This window comes from Colletotrichum jinshuiense, chromosome 1 (genome assembly GCF_051148585.1).
Source record: "Colletotrichum jinshuiense chromosome 1, complete sequence".
In the NCBI taxonomy this organism is placed as follows: domain Eukaryota; kingdom Fungi; phylum Ascomycota; class Sordariomycetes; order Glomerellales; family Glomerellaceae; genus Colletotrichum; species Colletotrichum jinshuiense.
Window position 1 is genome coordinate 3,873,790 of NC_139302.1, and position 25,249 is coordinate 3,899,038.

Consider the following 25,249-nt stretch of genomic DNA (forward strand, 5'->3'; position numbering starts at 1 on the left):
ACTCCCTGTTGCCTTGACAGATGGTGCACAAGATCGTCGGACCCACACATGTCTGAAAAGAGGCAGCTTCGCCGTCGACCTGCATTATGCATCATGCATGTTTTCACGTTGGTTCTTTTGACGAACCAAGAACAGGGGCTGTGGCCGACAGTCTGTCCACATCAAAAGAAATGACTTTCCGGTGTTTGTTTTCCGTCAGGTCTCGAGTTCTCGTGTTGGCATTCGGGGAACCAGGATCATATCCAGATAAACAGCAGCAGCATCCGCAGCCATGGCCAACAACGTAACCCAGGAGGTTCAGCTTGTCGTTGACGACGAGGTGAGCATCGTGAAAAGCCAACATCGCGAAACCAGGGGACTATTTTACTAATTTCAATGGCAGATCGACACTGATACCGAGGCGGATCTCGAGGTGAGTTCGTGTTCAGCCATTGAGAACGCACTTTCGCATGTCCAAAGTCTTCGGATTATTGACCCCTTGCCAGAGCCTCCTCACAGATTCTACTAGCCTACGAAGCTCCGTTCTCGAGTACCGACTCGAGAATGGCAGGTCGTATCATTCCTACAAGGACGGCAGTAATGTACCCTTTCCTCGTTAATAACCGTTCGATTTGGAAGAATTTCCTGACAGAGCTTTCCAGAATATCTCGCCCCCAACGACGAGCAGGAGAATGAAAGACTTGGTACAGTATCCAATTGGAATCACATGTCTCCTTGTTTTCAACTTGCTAATTTGTGAGATTAGATATGCAACACGATATTTGCTACCTTACGTATAACGACAGGCTAGGGATCGCTCCGCCTTGTGATTCAGATGCCAAAGTTGGTCGCGTGCTCGACCTTGGCACCGGTACCGGTCTGTGGGCTATTGATTTCGCCGACCAACATCCCGAAGCTGAGGTTGGTATGGTCCAGAAAGCGGCGACCTGGTTACAATATTATCCTGTGTATGTAGCTAACCGATAGCTGTGCTTAGGTTCTGGGCGTTGATCTCTCTCCCACTCAGCGAAAAGAGTATGCCATCCTCCATGGGTCAAGACAGGTTTACACCGAAATGCTAACAGTATGACACAGTATACCACCAAATGTCAAATTTGAGGTCGACGATGTCGAGGAGGAATGGCTGTACTCGCGTCCGTTCGACTACATCCACAGCCGTTTTCTCAACGGATCCATTGTTAACTGGAAGAAATTCATCACCAGGGCATACAAGTAAGTTTTTCTTCTTCAATTCGACGGAGACTGCAAGTGCCTGAGTAGACACGTTACAATATGCCCAAGAATTCGACCTGCCTTGAAGCCAGGACAGTAAGTTTAACGTAACAATAAATGTAGTCACCTCGCACCCGGCGGTTACTTCGAAATCCAAGATGGGGACTTTATTGTAAAGACCGACGACGATACATTGCCGCCTGGTGCGCCCCTAGCGCAGTTTTGCTCGCTGATCCGAGAAGCGTGCGTGATCTTTGGGCAACCCTTCGTCGACGTCCCTTCGCTGAAGGACGTTTTGACCGAGGTCGGGTTCGAAGACGTGACCGTTAAGATCGACAAGTGGCCAAGCAATCCGTGGCCTAAGGACCCTCGTCACAAGAAAATAGGACAGTGGAACTATTACAACTTCACAGACGCTGTTGAGGCGGTTGGCCTGGCGCCTTTGACGCGCGCCCACAATTGGACGCGAGAGGAAGCGTCCGTCTTCTGTGACGGCGTTCGAAAGGATATGAGGAACACGAGCATCCACTCGTACATGTCTATGTATGGCCCCCATCCGACCTCCTTGGCTTCCACGAGTACCCCGTCGGCGCTTTTGCTGACCAGATGCTGTAGTTTTACTGTTGTGGCCAGAAAGCCGTCGAAGGAAGACGCCCCAGCTTCGACTACTTCTCCTTAGTGGAAGCGCTCTTTTGATCATTCTTTTGAGATCGACCTTGGCCGACGAGGGAACGGAAAAGTCATGTAGAATTAAGAAACCCCGTCAGGGCGTGACACCAACCAACACATGCCATCTTTTAAAGTCTAGACGTCTTGTGCCCCTCCATCAAATCAAATTGACGAAACAAGCTTGTTATTAATCGCCATGGTATTTTAATGTCCATTGGTAGTGGATGTCACCATGCCCAGCCGCGGACACGCATTCCCTTCCAATGCTAGGCTGCCCAGAATTGCTGTATCATGTAGTAGACTGGCATGGATTAATGGACGGATGCGGCAAGTGGGAGAGCGCAATGGCTGTCGGTTGGAGAAGCTCTTCTGTTCTTCCACTCCCCTGCCGCATATGCCTCGTTCCCATTCGACCATGGTTTCCTCGGATCCACGTTTGTCCGTAAAGAAGCAACTATACCGTCGGGGCGCACATGCGCATATGCATGTTGGTTGTTGGCTTTTCAGGTCAAGAAGAGGGGTTCGGGGGTCCCTGAGACCGTTTATTTGTACAAAATAGTTGTATACCCCGCGCTGATTGCCTTATGTGCTGTTTGTCTGTTCTTGATCAGTTTAGTGAGCCTTGATTGCGGTTCACTAGATCAAAGGAAAACCCCAGCACCAACAAGGCCAACGCAGGACCACGGGACCTTACAATACTTGACGCTCCGGGGTACAGAAATACACAACAATGTCACTAGACAACAATCTCGGCGTGATCCCGGTGGACGAGGACGTAAGTGAACCTAAAGTCTTCATGCCGAAAGTGTGTTTTCGTACCAAGGCTCTAACAATGCTCTTAGCAAGATGACTCTCGCTCAGAAGTTGGAAGTGTAAGGACAAGTTCATAATCCCAGCCATAATATAGCTATCTTGGCCTCAACAGTGTTTGGGGATCCCCGTAGCAATCACTTATTCGTGTCTAGAGCATTGCTTCGTCAAGCACCAGCCTCCGCGACTCCATCCTCGACTACCGAATCGAGAACGGCAGAACTTACCACCGGTACAAGGATGGCAGTGCGTCCCCTAACTCTCATATTTGAAAGGCGTGTCTAACGCCCAAGGAGAATACAACCTTCCCAACGATGAGAGGGAATTGGACCGACTGGGTATTTCTCACCTGCCCGCAAACTGCTTCTCGTACCGGTACTCTTCCTGATAATATGCTCAGATCTGACACATACACTGTGGCTTCTTGTAAACGGCAATAAGCTTGGTTCTGCTCCGCCATGTCAGGACAACGCAACAGTCGGCCGGGTTCTCGATGTTGGCACCGGCACCGGCATCTGGGCTCTCGACTTTGGAGACGAACACCCCGAGGCCGAGGTACACCGATTTTACATTCCGCCTGACACCCATCCTTCCCTCATTTTGTTATCGGCATTCAAGTTCGTGCGACATCTGACTCGAAGTGGCCCATAGGTTTACGGTATCGATCTATCTCCAACCGTCCCTGAATAGTATGTATCTCTGCCTCAACCCCCCGGTTCCCAAAGTGGTGGCTACTGGCTCTTTAAAAGACTGACGATTCGTCTTTTAGTGTACCGCCAAATGTTAGGTTTGAGATCGACGACGTGGAGGAGGAGTGGACTTGGTCGCAGCCATTTGATTACATCCATAGCCGTGTCATGACGTCGAGCATTGGTGATTGGAAGCTGTATCTGCGTCGATGCTTCAAGTGAGTTACCATATCCTATATCACCAAGTGCTTAGCGTTACAAGATGTGCTACGGGGCAACAATCTTTCAGGAGACAAAGGAGCTAATCGTGGGGGGCCTGAAGCAACATTAAACCCGGCGGGTGGCTCGAGCTACAGGAGATTGACCTTTTCTGTCGGTCCGACGACGGAACGCTCACGCCGGAGCATTCCCTCATCAAGTGGTGCAACCTACTCCAGCAGGCCTCGGAAATTTTCGGGCGTCCATACATGGAGATCCCTTCGCTCAAGGATCTCATGACCGAGGTCGGCTTCGCTGACGTTTCCATGACGACGGGTGCGTGGCCGTCCAACTCTTGGCCAAAGGAGCAAAAGTACAAGGAACTCGGTATCTGGAACGGCGAGAACATGATGTCTGGCCTCGACGGGTTCTCCATGGCTGCTTTGACCCGCGCCCACGGCTGGTCTCGCAGCGAGGTTGACGTGTTCCTCATTGATGTCCGGAACGATATCAAGAACAGGAGCATCCACGCCTACTGGCCGGTGTGAGTAGCTTGTATTGCAGCTCCTTTCGAATTCGCGGCGTTGACATGTGGCCCAGGTATTTTATCACCGGACGCAAGCCGGAGGAGAAGGACAGCCCGGACACCGCTCCCGCACCTCTTCCCGCTGATGCCCCGGCCCCGGAAGCTTCAGAGGCTCCCCAGGTTTCGGCTGCCACTCCGGCTACAAACACAGCTTCATAGACATCCCAATGGGCTCTCTCCCGTCTCCTTCATATTGTGCGCTGATATCTTACAGAACATGTGAGAATCCGTCGGTGGGGGTGAATGGTACTAAGAGGGGAGAATGTTGGACGCAGTTTTCGAAGGCACACGCTGACATGCCATTGGTTTCATAGAATATATATGATATACACACAGAGACATGACTTTTAGTGCATTGATAACCCCCTGGAACCTGATCCACGCTATAATGTCAAAGACGTCACTTTTCGCATGGCTCACGCAACCAGTATTATGCATGACAATACAACCCCGCAAAGATGATTTCCAATAGGGGGTGGGGATACCGACGACGTAGGCGCGCAGACCACATTGGACTTTCGGGCGATGACTAGAACCAGTAGAAAAACCCGGCAAGGTAGAACAGCTGCCGGGTGCTCCTTGTTAGCCCTCGGCGAAAACACCGTCCACCGGTTCGGTTGGACCGGGGGCGCGAAAGAGAAAACCCACAAAGCTCGCAATCACGCCGTCCTCCATTTCGGCCTCCTGCCTCCGGAGTCTGCGGCGTCGGCGTGCAGGGGTTTCGCAGACGGTCCCGTCCGGGCGGGGGTCCTCGGCGCAGTCCCCATCAGACGCGGCGTCTGTCCCACCACGGCGTCAGTTCGTCAGCCTTGCGAATCCGGGATGGAGGTGCCGGGAGGCGGGGGGGATGAGGGGCGGGGGGGGGGCGTCACATACCCTCGCTTTCCGTGGACAAGCTGCGGCGTATCCTGTCCTTGGCATCGTACGCGGCCTCGTCATGGCCTGCAACCGTCTCTAGCGTTGTGGCCTGGTTGGTGATCACCGGGGTTTCGGTCTGACCTTTGTCAGTGGTCCTGGGGTCGATGACTATCATTTTTTCAGACCGTAGACTGATGAGGCACTCGAAAGTGTGAATTCGTAAGCTTCAGATAAGTGTACGGCTTTTGTCTTTCTGTGTTTCTTCCTTCCTTCCTCCCATTTCTTTCTTTATATATATATAAAATGTAGTTTCATGTGACTGGGGGTTGTCGGTGACGACGCGCGGATATTGAGGCAGCTGCCTGCGCCGAGTCTTGGAAACTGGTGAGACGAAATCACATGAGAAAGGCAGGCGGGGTGGGAGGGCTTCGCCGCAATGCAGCTGTGGGCCTTGATTTGCAGATGAAGGACGGAAAGGAAGCAGGGTGGGCAGGGTATAACATGCGGTTGGCTTTGCTGGGTTACCGATCTTGCGGCACAGTTCCTTGGCACAATGATCCGGCTTTTGCTTATAGAAAGACTCTCGACCTCGAGAGTGTAATGTGTTCTGGACGGAGGTTGCCCCGGGGTTTCTTGGCCCCATCTCTCACATAACGTGCAGAACTAGAATACATTCGTCCCACGGGAGTTGTTTTCGCGGGCCTTCTGGGGACTGGAGACTACTCGGAATCCTCATGTCCAATCCACGAGGCGACAGCAGACCCCGCGAGTTAGGGAGTGGGATGTCAAAAAGTTTGAAATTAATACAGTCGAACGCAACGAAACCATTGAACATTACGCTGTTGCCCAGGCCGGTATCCCATCCATCCAGTATGCCCGTTCCCACTTGTATGACCACACAAAAAAAAAGCCACATAAAACGCCCCGTAAGTTCGCCTTGCCAACAGAGTATCCAAACGACCCGCTGCCCTTTCCCTCATTGCTCCATAACATCCGCGATGCTCTTCCAGAAATCGCACCTGTCCCTCTGGCCGTTGTCGACGTCCTCCATGCGGTTGTTGTTCAGCTCAAAGACGTATCGGGACTGACTTCTGCCCCAGTTGCCCCAAATCGGCGAGCCGTCGAGCCTGTGGGTGTTGGGATTCAGGGTGCGGATGAAAGATATCCAGTAATTCATCATCAGGGGCACTATCGGTTGATTGTACGTGCGGAAGCTGTCGGGGGTCGGACAAGCGTCGATGCCGAAGATGGCCGGGGCCTCGAAGACGTGGGGGACGCCTATCCCGAAGGCCACGTTCTCGTTGTCCAGGACGTTGAAGCGGTAAGACCAACTCGTGTCAGAGCGGTTTGCCGCGGCGTATGCGTTCATGATGGTGTTGGCGGGGCAGATGAAGGTCGTCTCACCGTAGGCTTGGCTGGTGGAGGGGAACCAGGTGTTGTGGTTGGGGAGGGGAGGCAAGAGGGCGTACTTTTCCAACATGGGGTTGGTTTGGGTCTTGGTGAGCTTGGGGTAATTGTCCTTCATGAAGGATACGAACTCCTCTTGGGTTCCGACATTGGCCGCGAAGACGGATCCCTCTGCGTGCTTTGGTAAGTAGTCGTTCACCCTTCTGCTGGGTGTGGTATGAAGCTTACCGTCTGTTCCGGTCCCGAAGAGCACGGGGACCTTGATGAAGGCGCCCCTTTCATATAGCCGGTACGGATAGTCCTGGAGAATATCGCCGTCTATACAAGGGGTCCAGTAAAAGTGCGGATTCATCAATCTACCCGGGAACGGCGACGCGATGTTGGCGTCCTGTATGGTCCTGATGTCCTTGCTCCGCAGACAGGCCATCAGGTCCTTGCTGTCCTCGCAGCCCACTTTGTTCACGGTTTGGTTGAACTGGTACTCGAGCTCGGGCACGCGGGGTTGCGCGGGAAAGAAGACGGACTCAGACATGGCGCCGACGAACAGCTTCTCGTCTCTCCCGCCGTATGATACGAGGTGAAGGGCGACAGAACCTGCGCCTGCCGAGAGTCCATGGATGATGACGTGATCTGGGTCGCCGCCAAACTGAGAGGCTTAGCACAAAATAACCAAGATATGTGACGAGAACCTATATTCACCTTGGATATATGTTGTTTGACCCATTTCATCATCAGCCGTTGGTCCAAGAGCCCCACGTTTAATTCGCCGTCCTTTCTGATTTGCTCGCTCGCCAGGAATCCCCACAGGCCGACTCTGTAGTTGAAGTTGACGAAGACGATGTTCTTGCCGGAAACGTCGACGACTTGCGAGCCATTCCAGTTAGGATTGGCATTTGAGGTGTAACCTAAGGCCGCATCAGCAAATGAAGCGGGGTAGTTGGTTCATGTGGTTTTTGAGCTCAACTCAGCAGCCCATGGAGCCCACGGGGTTGAGGGTAAGAAATCATAGAAAATTATCGGGACAGGGTAGAATCACCTCCGCCTTGAATAAACAGCCACACGGGGAGCTTGGATTCGGCCGTTACGTTGTTAGGCGACCAGACGTTGGCATATAAACAGTCCTCGTCTTGACCTGACGTAGGATAGGTTGCGTCTGTCCCAAGACATATCGGGCCAAACTGAGCTCAAGTCAGCTAGAGAGCAATCATCGGCAAGACAGGGTGACGCCGTACATCCACAGCATCTGTGGTGCCTTCCTTGGGCTCAGGGTCCTGAGGAGCCCTCCATCGCAGATTTCCTATGGGAGGAGCCGCAAAACGCATTCCCAGGAACTGGTTCACGCCGCTGGGGAGCACACTCCCGGAGTACCTCGCGTAGCCAAGATCGACGGTGACCCTGGGCAGAGTGCGCTGTTGTCAAGTGTTAGCCTTCTTATGTGACAGAAGGGGGTTCCAGGTAGTAAGACATCAAATCGAATCTCATCTCGGGAAATGATGTATTCACGAATATTGAAATAGAGAATGACGGAGAGGGCACCGAGTATCATGTTTGCGATGAGAACTGGCGCAAAGTGTCTCCGCCAGCCCAGTGTCCTCCTCTCCATGCGAATTGAAGGATGGATGAACATGTTTCGAGGTCATATGTCCGGGACGCGCTGCGCGATCCCCACGTGAGAGAGCCGTGAGAGAGAGCCGTGAGAGCAAATCTTGGGGTGAAGCCGAGCGGGGAGGGAGTGGCTAAGCAAGCGGCGACGGCATGTCGTTTCCAAGGAGAGATCCGTGCAGGTCTCACAGACTGGCCGCGGCGGTGAGATGGCTCAGGCGGGACGCCGAAGATGAGTCCCCAAGGAAACAGTGGCCAGCTTCAAACAGCCTCGAAAGAGCAAGTGGACGAAGAAACAACGACTTGGAGGGGGGGAAAAGAGTGGCTACTGTTGGATTGACAATATCATATATGGGAGGGCGTAGTGGTGGGTTAAGCCTTGTGACGCCGCGCCGCGCGCATTTCTTTGCTACTCTTGCCTAGCCTACTTGGCTGTCCCAACCAGTCGGGGAACGCAACGGGAGGTGGGAAACGCGTACCTCGCCGGATGCATCTACCATCTGCCATCTGCTGCCTGCCATCTGTCACCCGTCCAAGGTCACGCCTGCACTCAAAAGTTGATAGGGGGCACGGGCTGTGTCAGCGTTCTGCCAAGTTGAGTTGGTTGCAGTGACTTCACCAAGGAATCCGGGACAGCATGAGCGATTCTGATCGACCTGGCAGCGTTCTGGAAGCCGGGCCCTCCCTGCAAAAGGGACCCAGCGAGCCCGCTGCGAACCACCGGAAACACTGGAGCAGCTTCGAACCGGATGGCGTCGTCATCTCTCAGCAGCACGGAGCAGCAAAAGGGCCAGAACAAATCCGCAGAGCTTCTCATCTCATCTTTTCCCTCCGTCATTCGACGATGAAGTCGAGCCACAAGGGCGAGAAAATATCCCAAGCCAAACAGCACTGGTAACATAGGGGACCTGGCACGAACTCGCAACACACTCGCCGGTTCATCCCTCTGAGCAAGGTGCTGCCGGCTTGGCGCTCCATCTGATAGACAAGCTTCGGTTCTTGCACAGCATCGTTTAACGAGCTTCCATCCTCGCCCAACCTGTTCCTCGGCCGAGGACCAGGGGCCAAGGTTCAAGTTGACCTTTATCCGCTGCCGCAGGCTCGCATCGCTGCCTGTTTTGGCGTCGCTGGGGAGGAAAACCGGGAATCGTTCAAGGAACCGCGGCACATATGAAGCAAATAATAATGGGGAAAGGATCCAGCGGCCACGGAGACGGGGTCGACTAGAAATAGTGTCCCCGTAGAGCCCGATGAGACGCGCTCAACGGGGCCGACTCTTCAGGGCTCATGGTACCCCGGCTCGGTGCCGAATGGTGCCCCCGTTGGATGAGCCAGCCAGGGCAGGCCGGGGCGAGTCGACTGCAGGTCCAAGCTAACTGGCCTGTCATCTGCCTCAAACGAGGGAGGAAGGGTTCGGCCGCCTTACATGTTTTGACCTCTGCCTCTATCTGACGAGCGTCTCCAAGTGGCGGCTTCGGCCGTCGATGCACCACCCACCTGGCATGTTCGAGTATGACGGCCAAAAATAGCAGCAGATGCCGCCCGGAGGGTGTCTGGTGTCTCGTTGTGGTTGGCAGTCCGAACACCACAAAAGGAAGCTCGCATGCACCCGCATTAGGAAATTCTGCATCTCATGGCGAGTCGCTGCACTATGTACAGGAGTTTGGCTGTTGGATCATGGCTGTTGGAAGAGAGTTGCGCCGGGCGGCTGGGGGCATTGATTGACTCGAGCGATTCATTTCAGCCGGGAGAGAAATGCGGGGGATGCTCAAAGCTCACCAACGCTGCGTGCAACGGCTTCCGCCAATGTAACTGTTGTGCTAAATGACAGCCAACAAACAAGGGAACGTCGTCCTTTGTGGCTCAACTTGACACAATCTCTGGGTGCTCTCCCTGCATATCGCCGCTTGCCGCTCAGGGTTTGCATGTTTCAATGCCCTCCCACCAACAGAGTCAAAGCTCGAGTTTACCGCTCTCCTTTCTCGAAACCAACCATAGAAGGTTGCCAACAGCCACCGGTTTGATCTTGTGTCAAGACTCACAGTATCGAAATAGGGTTGGGGGTGGGGACATCAGGAAAGGAAGAAGAGACTCGAGGTCGAGGTAAAATAACTCAGCAGAGACGGGGGTTTTTGGTTTCAACTTAATTCGCAAGAAAAGGCCTGCGTTACTTTGCTGTATTTTTCTTGACTGGACATAATAAAGTAGAAGACATGGTCCCAAAGACCAACCACCCAAGACTTGGGTGTTGAACAGGGGCTCCGGCACGAGGCAAGTAATTAGAAGCGTTCCAGCCGATGACAGAGACCCCCTGGCGGCTAAGCAGTGTGATGCATGTTGGTATCTGTTGTGGATGCATGGCGTGGTGTCGTGAATGCGTGTTGCACACTGCCGTGAGAAGGTGATCAGAAAGGGAATGGATTGGTCAAGAAGCTGACCAGTGAGGCAAGCCCTTTTGGCCACTACTAACAGACGATACTTGAAAAGTGCACGCGCTATCGCGCCTTACCCAAGAAAGGGGACCCTGGTCTGTTTGCCTGTGTTTGCCCATCGGGACGGAAGACCTGGGCAGGGTCTCGTCGGGGGTTTGGTCGGGTACCATCCGATAAGGTGCCGATGGGGATTGACAGGGGGCAATAGGCAGACAGAAATGCACCTGGTTAGTTTTACGGATATTTGATGCTAACTTCCAGTAAGCCATTAGCGTCGCTCCGCCACACCTTACCTGCGTTGTTCACGCAGCCTCGAGGAGAGAAAGAGAGAGCGAGAGAGCGAGCCACGCATCTGTGATCCCACACTCAGCTGCTGTTGTGCCGTCCTGCTTGCTTTCCTACTCCCCTTTTTTTCTTTCTAATTTTTTAATTCCGTGGCTGCGTCTGCGTCTGCGTCTGGGTGCCTTTGCGTCTTCTTCGTCTCATTACCACCGGCCCTGCAGACTACAGACGATCCATCATGACTTATTCCTCCAACCCCTCATTTTCTTAGCCTTCAGCGATAGCGACAGCAACAGCGACGCCAACCCAAGCAAGTGGGCTGTCCATAATGGTCACCAACATCGACACCCGCGGGGAGGAGCCACCACGGTCGTCCATCGACAAAGCTCCCATCCTTAGCACAGATTGCGCTTTCGATCGCCTGCCCGACGAGATTATCGAACAGTACGACCCTTTGTTGCTGCTAATTGGCCCTGTTGTTTACTGACACGGCCTCAGGATTCTACAGCTTACCGACCCCGATTCCTTCGCGTCGCTCGTCCTCCTCAACGCCAAATGGCGATCAGTCTCCCAGCAGGCTCAACTCTACGCCCTGCACCTTTCGAAATGCCAATCCTACTCCTTGAGCCACCCTCCCCTTCGCGAAGCCGACGTGAAAGATGAGGACCTGCCGCGCCTCAGACGGTTGTTCGCCAAGGAAACCAAGCGCAACCTCTTCGAAGCATACCTGCGACCGCGCGAGACCGTAATCAAGCTGATATCCAATTCCATCAGCTCTTCGTCATGTCCCGGTGGCGAGGGCATGCAATTCAGCCCATCACCTCGCGGCCACCATGTTCTAGCCTACAATTCCTCTCGAATATACGTGCTCGATGTGCGAGGGAAGGATATCGACGTCAAGAGGGAGTTCAAGATATTGCGCCGTCCCGTTTCAACCTGCATCAAGGATGACGGTTCCATGCTGGCTGTCTTGTCTTCTGAAATGCAAGTCGATCTATACGACCTCGAGCAGTCGCCGCCCCGTCGTATTCAGTCTCTGATCCTGGACCATGCTCCGCGCACCATCGCCCTCTCCCCTTGCGGTTCTGTCCTCGCCGCTGCTTATGAAGGGGGCATCGAAGTGTCTTTGGTCAACCCCGGCGCGTTGCCAACCGATAGAAGAGCTGTTAAATGCGATGGAGTCGACTCCCTATCTTTTTCCTTTGACGGCACTCAGATTCTTGGAACCACGGTTCACTCTTCGCCGCCAAATACTGTTATCCTGACGGCCCCTTACTATGACCCAGGCAATCAGATGGCCGATGAGAGCATCAGCGCGCTATGGACAACGTCTATCCTGTTCCCTAATACAAGCCGCGATTGTAGTCATGCCGTGCTGCTGCAAGATTCTGGCCAGGAGGAGGCGAGTTGGACATTCACCTACGACCGTAGCTTTGAGACGTTCAGAGCTGTGCGCATTGACGATCTGCGCAACGGAACGACGTACTTTACCGGGCCGAAACCCGACCCAGGCTCGCAGGCCAAGCTCACACCTTGCACTCTACCCGCAGCTACCTTCCATGGCGACCTCGTCAGCGCCGGGTTCCAAGGGAAGGACATCTGGCTGTACGGTGTACCGGAGGACCTTGATGCCGTGCCTGAATTTGGCCCTGCGACGGCTGACGGTGCGTCATCTTCGGCCGGGCTCGGACGAAGAAGCAGTGGGCCGCCGTCCCGTTCGTCATCTTCCCGTGCGCAAGAAAACCCAAGGGTACCACAGTGGCAGGTGCTATGTGATAAGCTTCGAAACACCTTCGTCTGGGGAGCCAAAATCGCCGAGCTCGACGGCGTCGGCACAGTGAAATGGGTTGCTGGCTTCGGCGAAACATCAGCACAGGAGCGTCTGGTTATTGCCGCTCGAGGCATCTCTCCGGGGAAATCCATTGTCGAGGAAGACGACATCGACTTCATCGACGGCGGCAGGGTCATTCTTCTCGATTTCGACTACAGTACTGAAGATGGCGTCAGAACAGAGATTGAGATCGAAGTGGGAACAAAAGAGCCCGAGGTCCTCGAAGAGGAGCAGAGAGATATCGACACCGAGGTTGCTATAGTGCGCCGCAGAACCGTGGCCCAGAAGCGGGGAGATCGCAGCGCCTTGATACGTGCAGCTACAAGTGCAGCAAGTCGGGACAACCATCTGCGCCCCGTACCTCCCATGCCTCCCATGCCTCCCATGCCTCCCATGCCTCCCATGCCTGCCAGGCCTGCCATGCCGCAGTCTAGAGAAGAACCAGAAGCCGGCAATGACGATGACGACCCGCTCGTCCCAAGACGCGTCGGGGCAGCACCGCGGATCAGCGTCCAGGAGCCAACATTGCCTTCGGCTCGTGGCTCGGGAGAAACTGCTTCAATGATCGAGGAAGAGGAGGCCGAGGAGGCCGTGGAAGCCCCTTACTCTCATGATGGACCCCGCTCCACTAACACGCTCCGCCGCGCAGCCACTGCTGCTGCCATGAACCGACGTCGCAACCCTCAGCCCCCGGCTGCTGGGCCGGTTGAGTATCGGCGAGCTGATGGTCGACGTGAGCACCCACACGAGAGTGACGCAGACAATTGGGTTCCACCGCCGCCGCCGTACCAAAAGGAAGACCCTGGCGACCTGCCTGCATTCTTGCGGAACGCGGCCATCACACCTGGCGGCGTGCAGGTTCAGAGTGGACCAGCGAGGACTCAGACAGCTGCTCCCGCGACCGGGTCATTGGCTTGGCCCCTTCCAGAACGACCGGCTCTTCCTCAGACATCGGGCCGTCCTTTGAGCTATCACGAACCCGTTGCCAGCCCCCCCATCAGTGCCAGTCACCACCTCCGGATCGCAAGCGACACCACACTTCTGAGCCGACCACGTACTGCAGACTCGGCTCGCCCGGCGTCCAGCCCTTCAAATCACGTTGATATTGACGTCGATGATATTTACGACGTCTCGCCGCCGGATTCACCGCGTATGGCCGCAAGAAGACAGAGCGAGGCGCAGGCCATCTCCCCCGACGACCAACGCGTGATCAGCGATTCTGTAGTATCCCAACCACCCCGGAACGATGTACAACAGAACCCCCAAGCCATAACTCCAGAAGAACCACCTGTCGCCTCAGACACTCAACAAGCACAGCCTCCCTCGTTGGGTCTACAAATACCCTCAGCTACGATTGGAACTCCTGCGGAGCGACATCCCTCGCAGACAGTCACCGATGCGGATGTACCACTAGTTAGGCGCTTGTCCAATGCTCAGACCTGGCCAAGATCTGCTCAGGCGCTCGATGGCCCCCAAAGCCTCCCCATGGGCGGCCCACTGAGCAGCCACCCCTACTCCGCTCCTCCCACTCAAACAAGTGTGGATGATATCATGGGAGCCGCATTACCAAACCCTCGCGGAACAGGGCAACAGTCTCGGCCATTCTCAGGCAACTTCAGCTCAGTCCAGCGCGTCCCGGTTGGCAGCCGTAACAGGCCTGGCTCGCGCCGGGCGTCTGTACCACAGCCGGCCTTACAGCCTGATGCGCAGGCTCAAGCACCAGACCATGGCGGCAACCCATCCTTTGAGGACCAACCGTTGATCATCAGCACACCTAGTGGCGTAACGGGCGCATACGATGCGCCTTCACGCCAGCAGTCGAATCGCAGGGCTGAAATGCCTTTGCTGGCCCCGATCCCGCGTCACCCGCGCCCGACTCAGTCGGGTCACGTACGGCCGACGGTAGAACGCCTCGAGACGATCTACAGCACCAATACTACGAATGCCGAGGCTTCTGGGAGCAGGAGCTTGATGCCGGCGTGGCTGCAAGCCCCATCAACTTCGTCTGCAGGCATTCAGTCGCATTCAACCGTCAACAGAAGGCCTAGTCGTGCTGAACGGAGCGCAGCTAAGAACATGAAGGATGCGAAACGAAAGGGCTGGAACGGTTCCAAGAAGAAGAAGAAAACCAAGAAGAATGTCGACCACGAGGTCGCCAGCTCTGCCGCGTGGACTGATGTTTCCACGGCAAGCAGGAGTGCCGCCCACGGCAAGGGAGACAAGGACAAGAAGTGTGTTATCATGTGAGAGTACTGGGAGATTTGGCCTTGCACAGAGGCACCATTGATGTGCCCACATTCGTTTTACGTTTATGACTACCTTGACTTTCACGACTGGAAGTTTAGCATTGGAGTTGCGGGATGGGCGAACACGGCCCAGAGCCAAAATTGAGATTTTGTCTGCTGGGCCACCGAGACAAACCAGCCTGTGTAGGAGATGTGGTGTTGTCGTTATTAGGTTTAGTTGTGCATTGCCCCGTCTGCTGGAGTATACAGAACAGCCGTACTCACTCGCTCGGTATCGATAGAAGGCCTGGAGTACATCGATGCATATGATACCATTGCTTAGCGTATACATTATAGTATGGAGATATTGGTAAATCTAAAACAATAACTTGAACGGCATTTCGGAACCAGCTTTCTATATTGTGACGTATCGGAGCGTTTCTAGCTCGGGCGTCCGTAGCATGAGAAGCATGCGGAAGATAGACAGCATGTGCTAAGGCGATGAACTGTGTGTTCACATTGGTATCAATTACATTCGATCTGTACCGAAAGGTCGATGCTAGACGCCGCAACCACCGGCCCCCATATCCTCAAAGTAAGAGTTCACATGTAACAAGCATCCAGTGATGAGAATGGTGCCACATCGCTGTGAGCTGGGCGGGGAAAGGAGGACCCTGAGATGTTCTAAAATTGGCAATTGACGACAGACGCCTCCATGTTGTCTCCTTCAATCCAATGGAACGGACCAAAGAAGGGATCACAAAAAAAAAAGTGGTGTTGGGGCATGTCATCAGTGGCGTGCTAATTGTTGGTCGCCTTCGGAGGAGGACCCTCGAAATGGATGCCAAAAATCCGGGTTTGGACCGTTGCACCCACAGCGATCGGCCTGCAGATCTCGGCCAATTCTTGGCCAGCTCCGGCTCACAGCGCCAGGGAGCGAATACAACCCCACCCCATACATGATTTCATTGAGCCGTTCTAGTTCCCGGGGAGTTCAGCTTCAATCCTGCTCGGGTGTGCCAAGGGTTTTTTATTTGCCTTCTTGTTATTGTTGTGAGCTTCTGGACACGACCGACTGGCTTTGCCAGTACTTAGAAGCCATGTGTCGCTCTCTTCCGCGGCCTTGCTCTGCCAGGAGTGGTCACCAGTTTCTCGCAATCACTCGCTTCTCCTGCACTGCCTGGTTACTTTCCACTTAGAATTCACTCGCTTATATCACACTCGCTTCAAACAACCAGAGACGGAGAAATGGCGAAACGCGACAGCTTGACCGTGTGGCTCCCGAAGGAAATGTACGGCTCCGTCGAGCCCTTCGCCGATGAACGATACATATGGTGCCCGATGCCGTTCGACAACTCCTTGCCCGTCGAGCAGACTTCCTTCATCGACATGGGAGGGGGCGACGGGGACAACGACTCTCGTCGGCCCGCGAGGACCAAGCCGACGAACCGCGTGGGCGGTCCCGGCCCGGCCGTCGAGGCCACCCCCATGACCTCGGCCCCACCAGCTATAGACGTGCTGGCAGGGCAGACGTACCTGTCCAGCTCCGAGACCGAGTCAGAACGAGACTTCCCGCTGAGGAAGATCAGCCAGAACCTCAGCCGTGGCAGGCGGAGACCCCGGAAGACGCAGCCCGCCCAGCACAAGGGCCCCGGATGGGGGGAAGACGACGGCGGGCGGTCCCGCAGGAGCCGGGGCTTCGCCGTGCACCTGGGACTGAACCTCGACATCGAGGTGACGCTGAAAGCGAGGGTGTTTGGCGATTTGGAGATCAGCGCCTTGTAAGTTTTGGCCTTTGTGTTTTTGTTATTTTATTACTATTATTATTTCGAGTTGGGACCGAACCACGCGCTAATGCCAAGAAAGTGATGAATTATGATGATGATGTCGACGAATGAAACGACGCGCCGCCTGATAGAAATGTGAAAATAAGAAAAGAGTTTACGCGAGGAGGCGCAAACCCGCATGAACCAAGGGCTTTTGCCTAGGTAGAAGCAAAACTCTGTACTTCCTCGGGAGCCGTCGGTCAGCTCGGCGCCCCGTTGCACGCTCGGAATGGCATCCGTCACGCAGGGCGGCTAGCTCCTGACCGAAACTCAGAGCCAAGAGTCGTGGATGAATGCGCGCCAGAAAAACAGTACTTCGGTTACGGCCCAGAGAGCCGACGAATCCTTCCCGGCGAGGAAGGTAAGAAGAGGATCAACCGATCGACGCCCATAGTCATGAAAACGCACAGGCGGTTATATCATTCCCCCCCTTGGCGGCGTCGACATTGGACTATGAAGGAGCCACTCGACTCCCGTGCAACTCCATGCCAAGGAGTAGAGTAAAAGTAAACTAAACTGCCGAGGAGTAAATAAGATCTCGCCATTGTCCTCGAGAATCCGAATAAGCGCCGAGCATCTTATGGATGTGCCGTTGCTGCAAGGTCCGCTGGAGCCGAGAGAGGGTATCTAGAAACAAGCGGCATGGTAATGGGTGAGATGCGTGTTGGCGAGGATCGATAATGCCTCTCGTTGTTGATAAGGCACGACGCAGTCACTAGGGTTCTGGGACGCAAGGCGAGGGTTGGTTGGACATAGCTCCGCGGACAAATATTGATTGTAGTGTTGCACTGCATGAACCCCATGCAGCCGCATGGTTAGAGTTGCTGTGTTGTTGCGTGACGAGAGGGCTTTGAGGGTCTCACAGAAACGTTTGCTTCGCACGCTAAGCCCATTGCTGAATAGTTTCCGGGCAGAGTCCTTTGACAATATTTCCAGCATCCAAGCGCACGCTGGCCACGCCCAGCTCGTCTCAAATCGGTCTAGAACGCAACTCTCCCCCATCCGCTGTTGTGTTGCGGTGGAGACGTCAGAGTCTCGGGGGCCCAGGCCCGGTGCCCCCCTCCTCAGCGAGCTTGCAGACGCTAAGCCCGTTCCTGTTATCGATGTGCCTTTTTTTATCAAAGAGCTAAGGCAAAGGGTGCGCCTAAGCTAACCCAAACCACCTTCCAGGTGCGCCATCACCGCGCATGCGACTGGTTGGGAAAGTCAGCAAATCTCCTTGAAAGGGTCGCGCCGCCGTCGCCGCCGCCGCGCCCGCGCCCGGGAGCAGATACTACCTACCCAGCCGTGCCAGCCAGAGCAGCCAGCCTGCTCTGATCTTTCCTCGTCCCCTTTTGCCATACTCTGTTTGCTCATCCCAAACGTCCCAAGCAACCTGAAGCAGGCCATCCTCTGCCACTAACACGCCCTCATTATGAGATTGCGCCGCACCCGCCCCAAGCTCCCGTCAAGTCCTTGAATTTCCATCGCTTTTTTACTTCCCTAGTCACAAAGCCTACCCCAATCTGCGCAGCTCGCACCAAAAAAAGAACGAAGAGGGGGGGAAAAAAACCACAGCATCCGTGGGCAAACTGGTGCAAAAGCAGGCTCGCTGCACGTAAACCCACATCTTTCCATATCACCAGCTGCGAAGGCAAAACCTCTCTCCCTCCTCGACGAAGACTACAGCCGCCCTCTTTTCACAAATCGATACCCCAGGCCGCAACAATGGCTCGCAACGCTCTTCTCCACCTGCTGGGATCGCTCCTCCTCCTGGCCCTCCTGGCACCCCTCTCGGCAGCCCAATCCCTCCAGATCTACACGGGCTCCGACAAGTACCAGTACCAGGGCTGCTACAACGAGACGTCCGACATCGCCAACACGGCCCACGAGCGCGCCCTCTCCGGCGGCGCGTCCAGGGTCCTCGAGGGCAACATGACGGTGCCGCTGTGCCTCAGCTTTTGCAGCAGCGGCGCCGACAAGGAGTACAAGTACGCCGGTGTGGAGTACTCTCGGTAAGTCCGGAAACCCAGATCTCAACCTCTCCGAACGGCATTGATTCCGGGAGAGAGAAAGAGAGAGGAAGAGGTGAAAACAGAGAGGGCTACAATGACTGACTGATCATATAGCGAGTGCTGGTGTGCCCAGCGCATCTCGGGCCTCTCGGTCAAATTCGACGACAGCCAGTGCAACCTCCCATGCGACGGCAACCAGGGCATGGTCTGTGGCGGCGCGCTGAAGCTGTCCGTGTATATGATCAGCGGTAGCGCCCGGCTGGCGGCCACGTCCTGGGTGGTGATGCTTACGGGGGCGTTGGCGACGTACGTGATGCTGTAAAATGGTCGCCCCGTCAAGGAGTTGGGCAATGCTGTTGTCGTCGGAGATTTTGCTGGGATGGCGTGAAAGCAACATGAGAGTCTTGGTTTATTTTTGTTTTTTTGGAGGATACCCCCTGGATTATGGCTTATAGAGCTCCGTATTTGTCGCTGTCTCATCCTTTGAACACATGTTTTTTTTACCCCGAGAGGGCCGAGAAGAAACTGAAGGTCAGACATCGGACGTGCTTTTTCTTCTTTCTTTCCGGCGCGATGTACATCTCAACACTGGCGCCATCCAATCAATGGTATCCTAGCATAAATCGTTACGGTTCATACAAAATCTCAAAGTCTCACGGGCCCCAAGCCTCGTAGCTCAACCGCCTTCTGAACCTCCGCTTTAATATCCGCCATGGCTTTCCGCCACCCCTGTTTCCCCCTTCCCTCGCTGCCGTCCTCCTCCACCAACCAGCCGAGCCACTGCACCAGCCTCGAGGCCTTGTGCATGTCCCGCTCCTCCAGGACAACCCTGGCGAGATACTTCTCGAGCACGACAACGTCGTCCTTGTGCGGGCCATCGAACCGCGTCCCGTCGTGCCAGGCCTCGAGCATGTCCTTGATCTCCTGCACGGACTTCACGGCAGAGCCCATGAAGTTGACCTTGGGAGGCGGCGCCGGGAACTGCAGCTTCGTCTGCCCGCCGGACAAGAAGTCGCTCGCCTCGGCGGCGCCGTGTCTCCGGGCCGGGGCGTTGAAGTTCAGGCCTGATCGTTTAGCCAGGCGCTTCCTTCGGTGATCTTCAATGATTTCTTTGCGGACGTCCTCCGGCAGCTCTGCAAGGAACTCCTGGTCCAGCTCCTCTGGTTCTTCCTCTTCTTTGGCGGGGTTTCCGACGCCTTTGTTTGACACAAAGTTTGTCTGCTGGCGGTTTGCGGCCGCATCCTGCTGCCTCTCCCTGGCATTGTTGAACAGGCTCCTACCACCTCGCTTTGTTGGCGTTATCGGTTTCTTTGGCTGTATGAGCCTGTCTTTGCGTGGTGATTGTGGCAAGCGTGTTTGGATGCTCTTTCGGCCATACTGTGCCAGGACCTCTGCCTTCATGTCCTCGGGCAATGCATTGAAGACTTCCGGGTCAACTTGCGATGGGATGTCGTCCTGTACCGCAGGGCTTTGGCTCCGTGACTTGACTTGCGGCGATGCTTGCCTGGACCAAGTCTTCGGCTTTTGCCCCCTTTGCAGCTTAGCACGAATATCGGCAGGCAGTTCGGCTAGAACTGCAGGGTCGACCTGTGAAGGCAGAATGAACTGAGTCCCCATGATGTTTAGAGGTGTTTGAGCCTTCGCGTCACTCTCACCAGCCCGTGCTAAAGCCAAGGCAGGGTGCACTTTGGGCTTTCTTGGCGTGATAGGATCATCCGCAATGGGGTCTTGTGCCACATCGCCGCGGCCTTGGGTTGCTCTCGGCTTTGGCGGGCTTCTGATATCCTCTATGGGATCTGCTTGGGCCTTCTTTGTTGTAGGCGGGCCACTGAAATTGGGAAATATCAGCCGCCGTTGGCTACTCTCTGGACCGGCGACACCAGATTTGATGGGCTCCAGTTTCGTCAATTGTACACCAAGGCCCCGAAGGTCACCTGGGGTGAATCTGTAAGATCGAAGAATCGAAATGCCCTCCTTTGCGATTATTTCGGCATTGTGAGTTGCAACACCAAACAAGATGCTCTTGCTGAACGAGTCGCATTTCCCGTGCCCGAGATGCTTTACTGGATCCAGGGGTGCATCTTGAGCTCTGCGCATAATCTTCATGGTGAACTGCTTGCCTTTGACCTGCTCATTAAGCAGGCGACGCTCCAGCTCTTTGCAGAGGTTGAGAATAAATTCCTCGGCCTCTTGTTGGTTAATGAAGCGAATGCCCCAGCTCACCTCGGCTGAGACAGACTTTCGGGGAGGCTGTTCCCCAACTTCGGTTCGGTCGATGCCGCGGGCGTACTCCCAAAGCTTCTCTCCTGTTTTTGGCCCCAACGACGAGGAAAGACGCTCCCTGGATACCTGCCGAATATCTTTGACGTACTTGACCCCGATTTCCTCAAGTTTTCCGCTGATGCTATACGCGACTCCGGGCAGATCCTTCACTTCGAGATCCCCGATGACGTCGAGTATTTGTTCTGGCTTGATTTGGAATTGCCCGGCGGGCTTTGCTCTTCGGAGGGCAACTTTGGCCAACAAGATGTTGCCTCCGATACCCACTGACACCGCACAACCAGTCGATTCTTTGACCTTGTTGCGGAGTCCGAGGGCAATCTGCTCGGCCTTTTCCTCCTCTCTCCGTATGCTGGCTTCGTCTATACCAGTGCCATCGGAGCCAGCGGCAGATAGAATGATTGACGTAATATCAACGAGCGCCTCGTCTATGCTGACGCTCTGTACAACGCCTCCGAGCTCCAGAATAGACTCGTAAAATAGTCGGCTGGCTTCTTCGTAGGCGGGGAAATCATATGGCAAGACCTTGATATCGGAGCACATCTCTAGTGCTCGCTTCATCCACATGCCGTTCTTGATACCAAACTTGCGCGCAACATAGTTGCAGCTTGCGATCTCGGAGGCAGTCCCGCTGCTGTGGGCAACTACAACCGGCTTATCAACGTATTGGGGGTTACGCTTGAGAGAAACGGCGCAGAAGAAGCTGTCAAAGTCGACGTGAATGATATACCGTCGCGATCCCGGGGTTCTCTTTATTGTCTTCAGGGATGGCCCTTTTTCCTTGGCGAGTTTCTGCATTCTCGATTTAAGCTCGGCTTTCCAAGTCGAAAGATGGTGGAGGCGGCTTTCAGAATAAAATTGCTTCAGAAAATCGGGATTCGCTGTTGACGACTTCCAAATCTTTGGGTCCGAGAGTAGCCACGCATTGTGTTCCTCGGAAGTCATGTTCTCCGGCATTTTACTTTCTTGCTCTGACTCCTCCTCGGCTGCGGGCGGTGTGGCCTTTTCGTCGGTCTGTTCAGTTCTAGTGGGTTTATCATCTTCTGGGAGGATATCGACCATCAACTCGTCGATTTCCAAATCATCAAACTCCTCAACCTCATCTGCCTGTTTAGGGGCCGGCTTTATGGCATGTTGCAATGTTATTGGGCTGTCTGAGCTACGGCCCTGGTTTCGAGCAAGTGGCGACTCGGCGCGCTCCACAAATCGGCTCAGTGACGGTGTTGCTGGACTGCTGGTGGACGCCTTGAATTGGCTGGTATAGAAGCTGTTGTCCGTCTGTTCTCTATACCCCCTCTTGGCTTGTGGGGTTGCCTGGCTGAGCTTGTTGGAGTCGTCAAACTTAAGTACCTTTTGTCGAGGACCATCGTCGTTAACTCGATAGTCTGACCAGGGCAGCAATTTACCAGCCTGGATCGAGTCGGTGACCCAGGCTGGTTTCACAAGCCTATACTTGCTATAGTCAACAGACTTCTTAGGCGGCACTGAAGATGCAATGATATGTGTTGCCATGGTTTTTGAGTCCAGATATTGCAAGAAACCTGCACCATGCTGAACAAGCTCTCGGTGTAGTCTAAGATGTGGCTGTTAATCACCGGCGTCTCAGCAAGGCAAGGTACTAGGCAGCTTACACATGAAGCGGCGGTTGCGTGTAGCCCATAACATGTGCAACGATGCCCTTGAAAATCTGCGGCTTATCGGCCGAGGCGGCTCGCATGTCGGCATCCAGGTTCTGCAGCTTGATTTTCTTTCGCCTGAAGTAGTCGCCGAAGCCGCCGAAAGCGCTTTGCTCGTACTCCTCACCGGCTTCATCGACGAACTCATGGTTCTCTATTCTCTTCCTCACCTGAGACGAGTTCTTCTCGAGACGACTGCCCATTTTCACGGTGGCCTGGAAATCGCGTGTTGGTAACGGATCTCTCGGAGCGTTGAGATGCGACGGGTGTTCAGCTATCGACGTTTCGATTGGATTCTCTCACATAACCCGATCCAGACAGCCAAACGCTCAAAACAAACATCATTTTCAAAGATAGATTTGATGATCATCAGCTGCGTTCATGTGGGCCGGCGATGATTGATCTGAGTTGAGTTGATGATGAGACGGGGTACCGGTGGAACTCATTTGTTGGATGCTTGTGACCGCGTTAAGTGCGGTGGGGTCGTCGCGCTTTTGCACGTCATCCCGTGACCTGCATGACTAATCATACATATTCCGAACATTTCATTGGTTTGAACACAACGAACTGCTAATCCTGCCCGTTTTGCTACTCTTTCTTCTGGTGCCAATTTGCCGAACAATTGCGGCCATGAATAACGAGCAATTTCGGAAGCTATTGGGTGCGGACTCGGCCAAAAAATCCCCATCCCAGAGCGATGGGCCGTCCCCGAGCAGCTCGAGCCTGGCTGGCTCTGGCGCGCTGGGATCGCGACAACGATCAAGCATCCCCATGACTCCGTACGTCGCGCTCATGGTCTCGAGCCAACCTTTAACTGACTGATACAATAGTCGCTCCGTTGGAGGTGGGAACGGTCGATCTGAGTTTGCGCGACAACTTGCGGCAAGAAACCAAGAAGGGCGGCCCCAAAAGAAGTTCCGGACAGCCGCGCCAAAGGGATCCCGACTTGCGGATGGCTATATAGACCGGGCGAAGGAACGAACCGACGACGAAGAAGACGACCGCGCGAAGAGAATAAAGGCCCTGGAGGAATCGCTAAAGAACGAGGAGATTGACCAGGCGACTTTTGACAAACTAAGCAGCGAGATCGCTGGAGGCGACCTTTCAAGCACGCATCTGATCAAGGGCCTGGACTTCAAGCTCTTGGAAAGAGTACGGAAAGGCGAAGATGTTTACGGTGACAGCAACAAAGACGCCGCCGAAGATGCACAGGCCGAAGAGGACGTGGACGAAGCGTTCGACGAGATGGAGGAAACAGAGGTGCAAGCCGTGGAGAGGGAAAAGGTGAAGAAGAAGGGTCAGATGGCGTCTATAGCGCTTGTACCTGGGAGGAAGAGGACCCGGGACCAGATCTTGGCGGAGATGAAGGCCGCAAGAGCGGCCGCCAAGGCGCAGCAAGAAGCGGTGTTGGGTGATAAGTTCAAGAAGATCGGTGCCAAGCAGAAACCCGGGACTCGCATTGAACGGGATAGCAAGGGTCGCGAGGTCTTGATTATTGTCGATGAAGACGGTCACGAGAAGAGAAAGGTTCGCAAGATTCAACCGGGAGTCGAAGAGCAGCAGCGCCAAGAATTTGTGCCAGACAAGGACGCGAAGCCGCTGGGTATGGAGGTGCCCGAGTTCTACAGAAAGCAGCAGGAGGAAGTTGAAGACGACAACGACGATATCTTTGCCGACGCAGGGGACGATTATGATCCTCTCGCCGGTGTAGAGGACAGCTCCGACGAGGACAGCGAAGGCGAGATCAAGGACACAAAGACGGCGGCGGAAGACGCCAGGGAGAAACCCAGTGCCGACTCATTAGCGATGCCGCCACCACCAAGGCCGATGCAATCTCGCAACTACTTCAAGGACTCCAAGACGGAGCTCATCTCATCGCAGACACTCAAAGGCCCGTCCATGTCCGACCCGGCGATCCAGGCCGCATTCAAGAGGGCTGCGCAGCTTAACGCAACGAATAAGGCCAATGAAGACGAAGACGACGAGGGCGATGAGGAGGCCAAGGCCCGGGCGGCGCGTCACAAGAAGATGCTGCAAAGTGTCGACCGAGATGCCGAAGATTTGGATATGGGCTTCGGCACCAGCAGATTCGAAGATGAGGCAGACTTTGACGAAGATCCGGTCAAGCTTTCAGAATGGGGCAACGAGGACGACGACGAAGGGTCCCGGGGCAGCAAGGCGAAGAGGAAGAGGGGCCCTAAGAAGAAGAAGGGCGACGCCAACAATGCGGCAGATGTGCTCAGAGTGATGGAGCAGCGGAAAGCAGCGGACAAATCTTAGGTTTGCCGCCGTTGTATGACACGGCATCCTCCAACAACGGCTGCGCCATTCCGTGCTGCTCTCGGAGCTTGCACGATGTATAGCAAGCATCGTTCATTCATAATTGATACCCTTCGTGCGTTTTACACAAGATCGCAACCTCCTTGCAACCACCGTCACCGTTGCCATTGGCCAAGCACGTTACTAGGGACTGTTGCCGGAATGGCGAACTTCAGCCACCCTCATGTCCGCCGCGAACTAAGCACCCTCCGTCATTAGCCTAACGATACACTTCTGCCATGCCCCCCCAACTTTGCTTTCGGTTTCGAACATGAAATAACCTTGAGGCATCTGCTGCCATAACCCGAAAATGACGTTGAAGATAACAGAGTTCACGATGACTCAGCTGCCGG

The 25,249-nt window shown here is 54.7% G+C and overlaps 9 protein-coding genes across 9 annotated transcripts; 6 read left to right on the forward strand and 3 right to left on the reverse strand.

Annotated features, from left to right (window-relative positions):
- Nucleotides 1-271: 271 nt before the first annotated feature.
- Nucleotides 272-1,891, forward strand: EsH8_I_000985 (class I SAM-dependent methyltransferase; the record flags this gene model as incomplete). The annotated part of the gene is made up of 9 exons (XM_083268398.1): nucleotides 272-319; nucleotides 383-412; nucleotides 486-576; nucleotides 642-683; nucleotides 746-900; nucleotides 977-1,014; nucleotides 1,075-1,212; nucleotides 1,336-1,755; nucleotides 1,828-1,891. 9 exons carry the CDS (start codon nucleotides 272-274, stop codon nucleotides 1,889-1,891), a joined length of 1,026 nt encoding a protein of 341 aa, XP_083118836.1.
- Nucleotides 1,892-2,611: 720 nt separating this feature from the next.
- EsH8_I_000986 (class I SAM-dependent methyltransferase) lies at nucleotides 2,612-4,323 on the forward strand (the record flags this gene model as incomplete). The annotated part of the gene is made up of 9 exons (XM_083268399.1): nucleotides 2,612-2,656; nucleotides 2,724-2,753; nucleotides 2,847-2,937; nucleotides 2,988-3,029; nucleotides 3,092-3,246; nucleotides 3,343-3,380; nucleotides 3,461-3,598; nucleotides 3,703-4,122; nucleotides 4,179-4,323. 9 exons carry the CDS (start codon nucleotides 2,612-2,614, stop codon nucleotides 4,321-4,323), a joined length of 1,104 nt encoding a protein of 367 aa, XP_083118837.1.
- A 370-nt stretch (nucleotides 4,324-4,693) lies between these two features.
- Nucleotides 4,694-5,197, reverse strand: EsH8_I_000987 (uncharacterized protein; the record flags this gene model as incomplete). The annotated part of the gene is made up of 3 exons (XM_083268400.1): nucleotides 4,694-4,729; nucleotides 4,813-4,943; nucleotides 5,041-5,197. The coding sequence occupies 3 exons, from the start codon at nucleotides 5,195-5,197 to the stop codon at nucleotides 4,694-4,696; spliced, it is 324 nt and encodes a 107-aa protein (XP_083118838.1).
- An 801-nt stretch (nucleotides 5,198-5,998) lies between these two features.
- EsH8_I_000988 (Alpha/Beta hydrolase protein) lies at nucleotides 5,999-8,056 on the reverse strand (the record flags this gene model as incomplete). Its single annotated transcript, XM_083268401.1, has 6 exons — nucleotides 5,999-6,600; nucleotides 6,658-7,075; nucleotides 7,129-7,334; nucleotides 7,466-7,607; nucleotides 7,662-7,838; nucleotides 7,895-8,056. The coding sequence occupies 6 exons, from the start codon at nucleotides 8,054-8,056 to the stop codon at nucleotides 5,999-6,001; spliced, it is 1,707 nt and encodes a 568-aa protein (XP_083118839.1).
- A 3,017-nt stretch (nucleotides 8,057-11,073) lies between these two features.
- EsH8_I_000989 (uncharacterized protein) lies at nucleotides 11,074-14,823 on the forward strand (the record flags this gene model as incomplete). Its single annotated transcript, XM_083268402.1, has 2 exons — nucleotides 11,074-11,189; nucleotides 11,244-14,823. 2 exons carry the CDS (start codon nucleotides 11,074-11,076, stop codon nucleotides 14,821-14,823), a joined length of 3,696 nt encoding a protein of 1,231 aa, XP_083118840.1.
- A 1,226-nt stretch (nucleotides 14,824-16,049) lies between these two features.
- Nucleotides 16,050-16,680, forward strand: EsH8_I_000990 (uncharacterized protein; the record flags this gene model as incomplete). Its single annotated transcript, XM_083268403.1, has 2 exons — nucleotides 16,050-16,582; nucleotides 16,668-16,680. 2 exons carry the CDS (start codon nucleotides 16,050-16,052, stop codon nucleotides 16,678-16,680), a joined length of 546 nt encoding a protein of 181 aa, XP_083118841.1.
- A 1,654-nt stretch (nucleotides 16,681-18,334) lies between these two features.
- EsH8_I_000991 (WSC domain-containing protein) lies at nucleotides 18,335-18,943 on the forward strand (the record flags this gene model as incomplete). The annotated part of the gene is made up of 2 exons (XM_083268404.1): nucleotides 18,335-18,621; nucleotides 18,736-18,943. The coding sequence occupies 2 exons, from the start codon at nucleotides 18,335-18,337 to the stop codon at nucleotides 18,941-18,943; spliced, it is 495 nt and encodes a 164-aa protein (XP_083118842.1).
- Nucleotides 18,944-19,266: 323 nt separating this feature from the next.
- EsH8_I_000992 (uncharacterized protein) lies at nucleotides 19,267-22,780 on the reverse strand (the record flags this gene model as incomplete). The annotated part of the gene is made up of 2 exons (XM_083268405.1): nucleotides 19,267-22,474; nucleotides 22,533-22,780. 2 exons carry the CDS (start codon nucleotides 22,778-22,780, stop codon nucleotides 19,267-19,269), a joined length of 3,456 nt encoding a protein of 1,151 aa, XP_083118843.1.
- Nucleotides 22,781-23,207: 427 nt separating this feature from the next.
- EsH8_I_000993 (uncharacterized protein) lies at nucleotides 23,208-24,857 on the forward strand (the record flags this gene model as incomplete). The annotated part of the gene is made up of 2 exons (XM_083268406.1): nucleotides 23,208-23,356; nucleotides 23,408-24,857. 2 exons carry the CDS (start codon nucleotides 23,208-23,210, stop codon nucleotides 24,855-24,857), a joined length of 1,599 nt encoding a protein of 532 aa, XP_083118844.1.
- Between the last annotated feature and the right edge of the window lie 392 nt (nucleotides 24,858-25,249).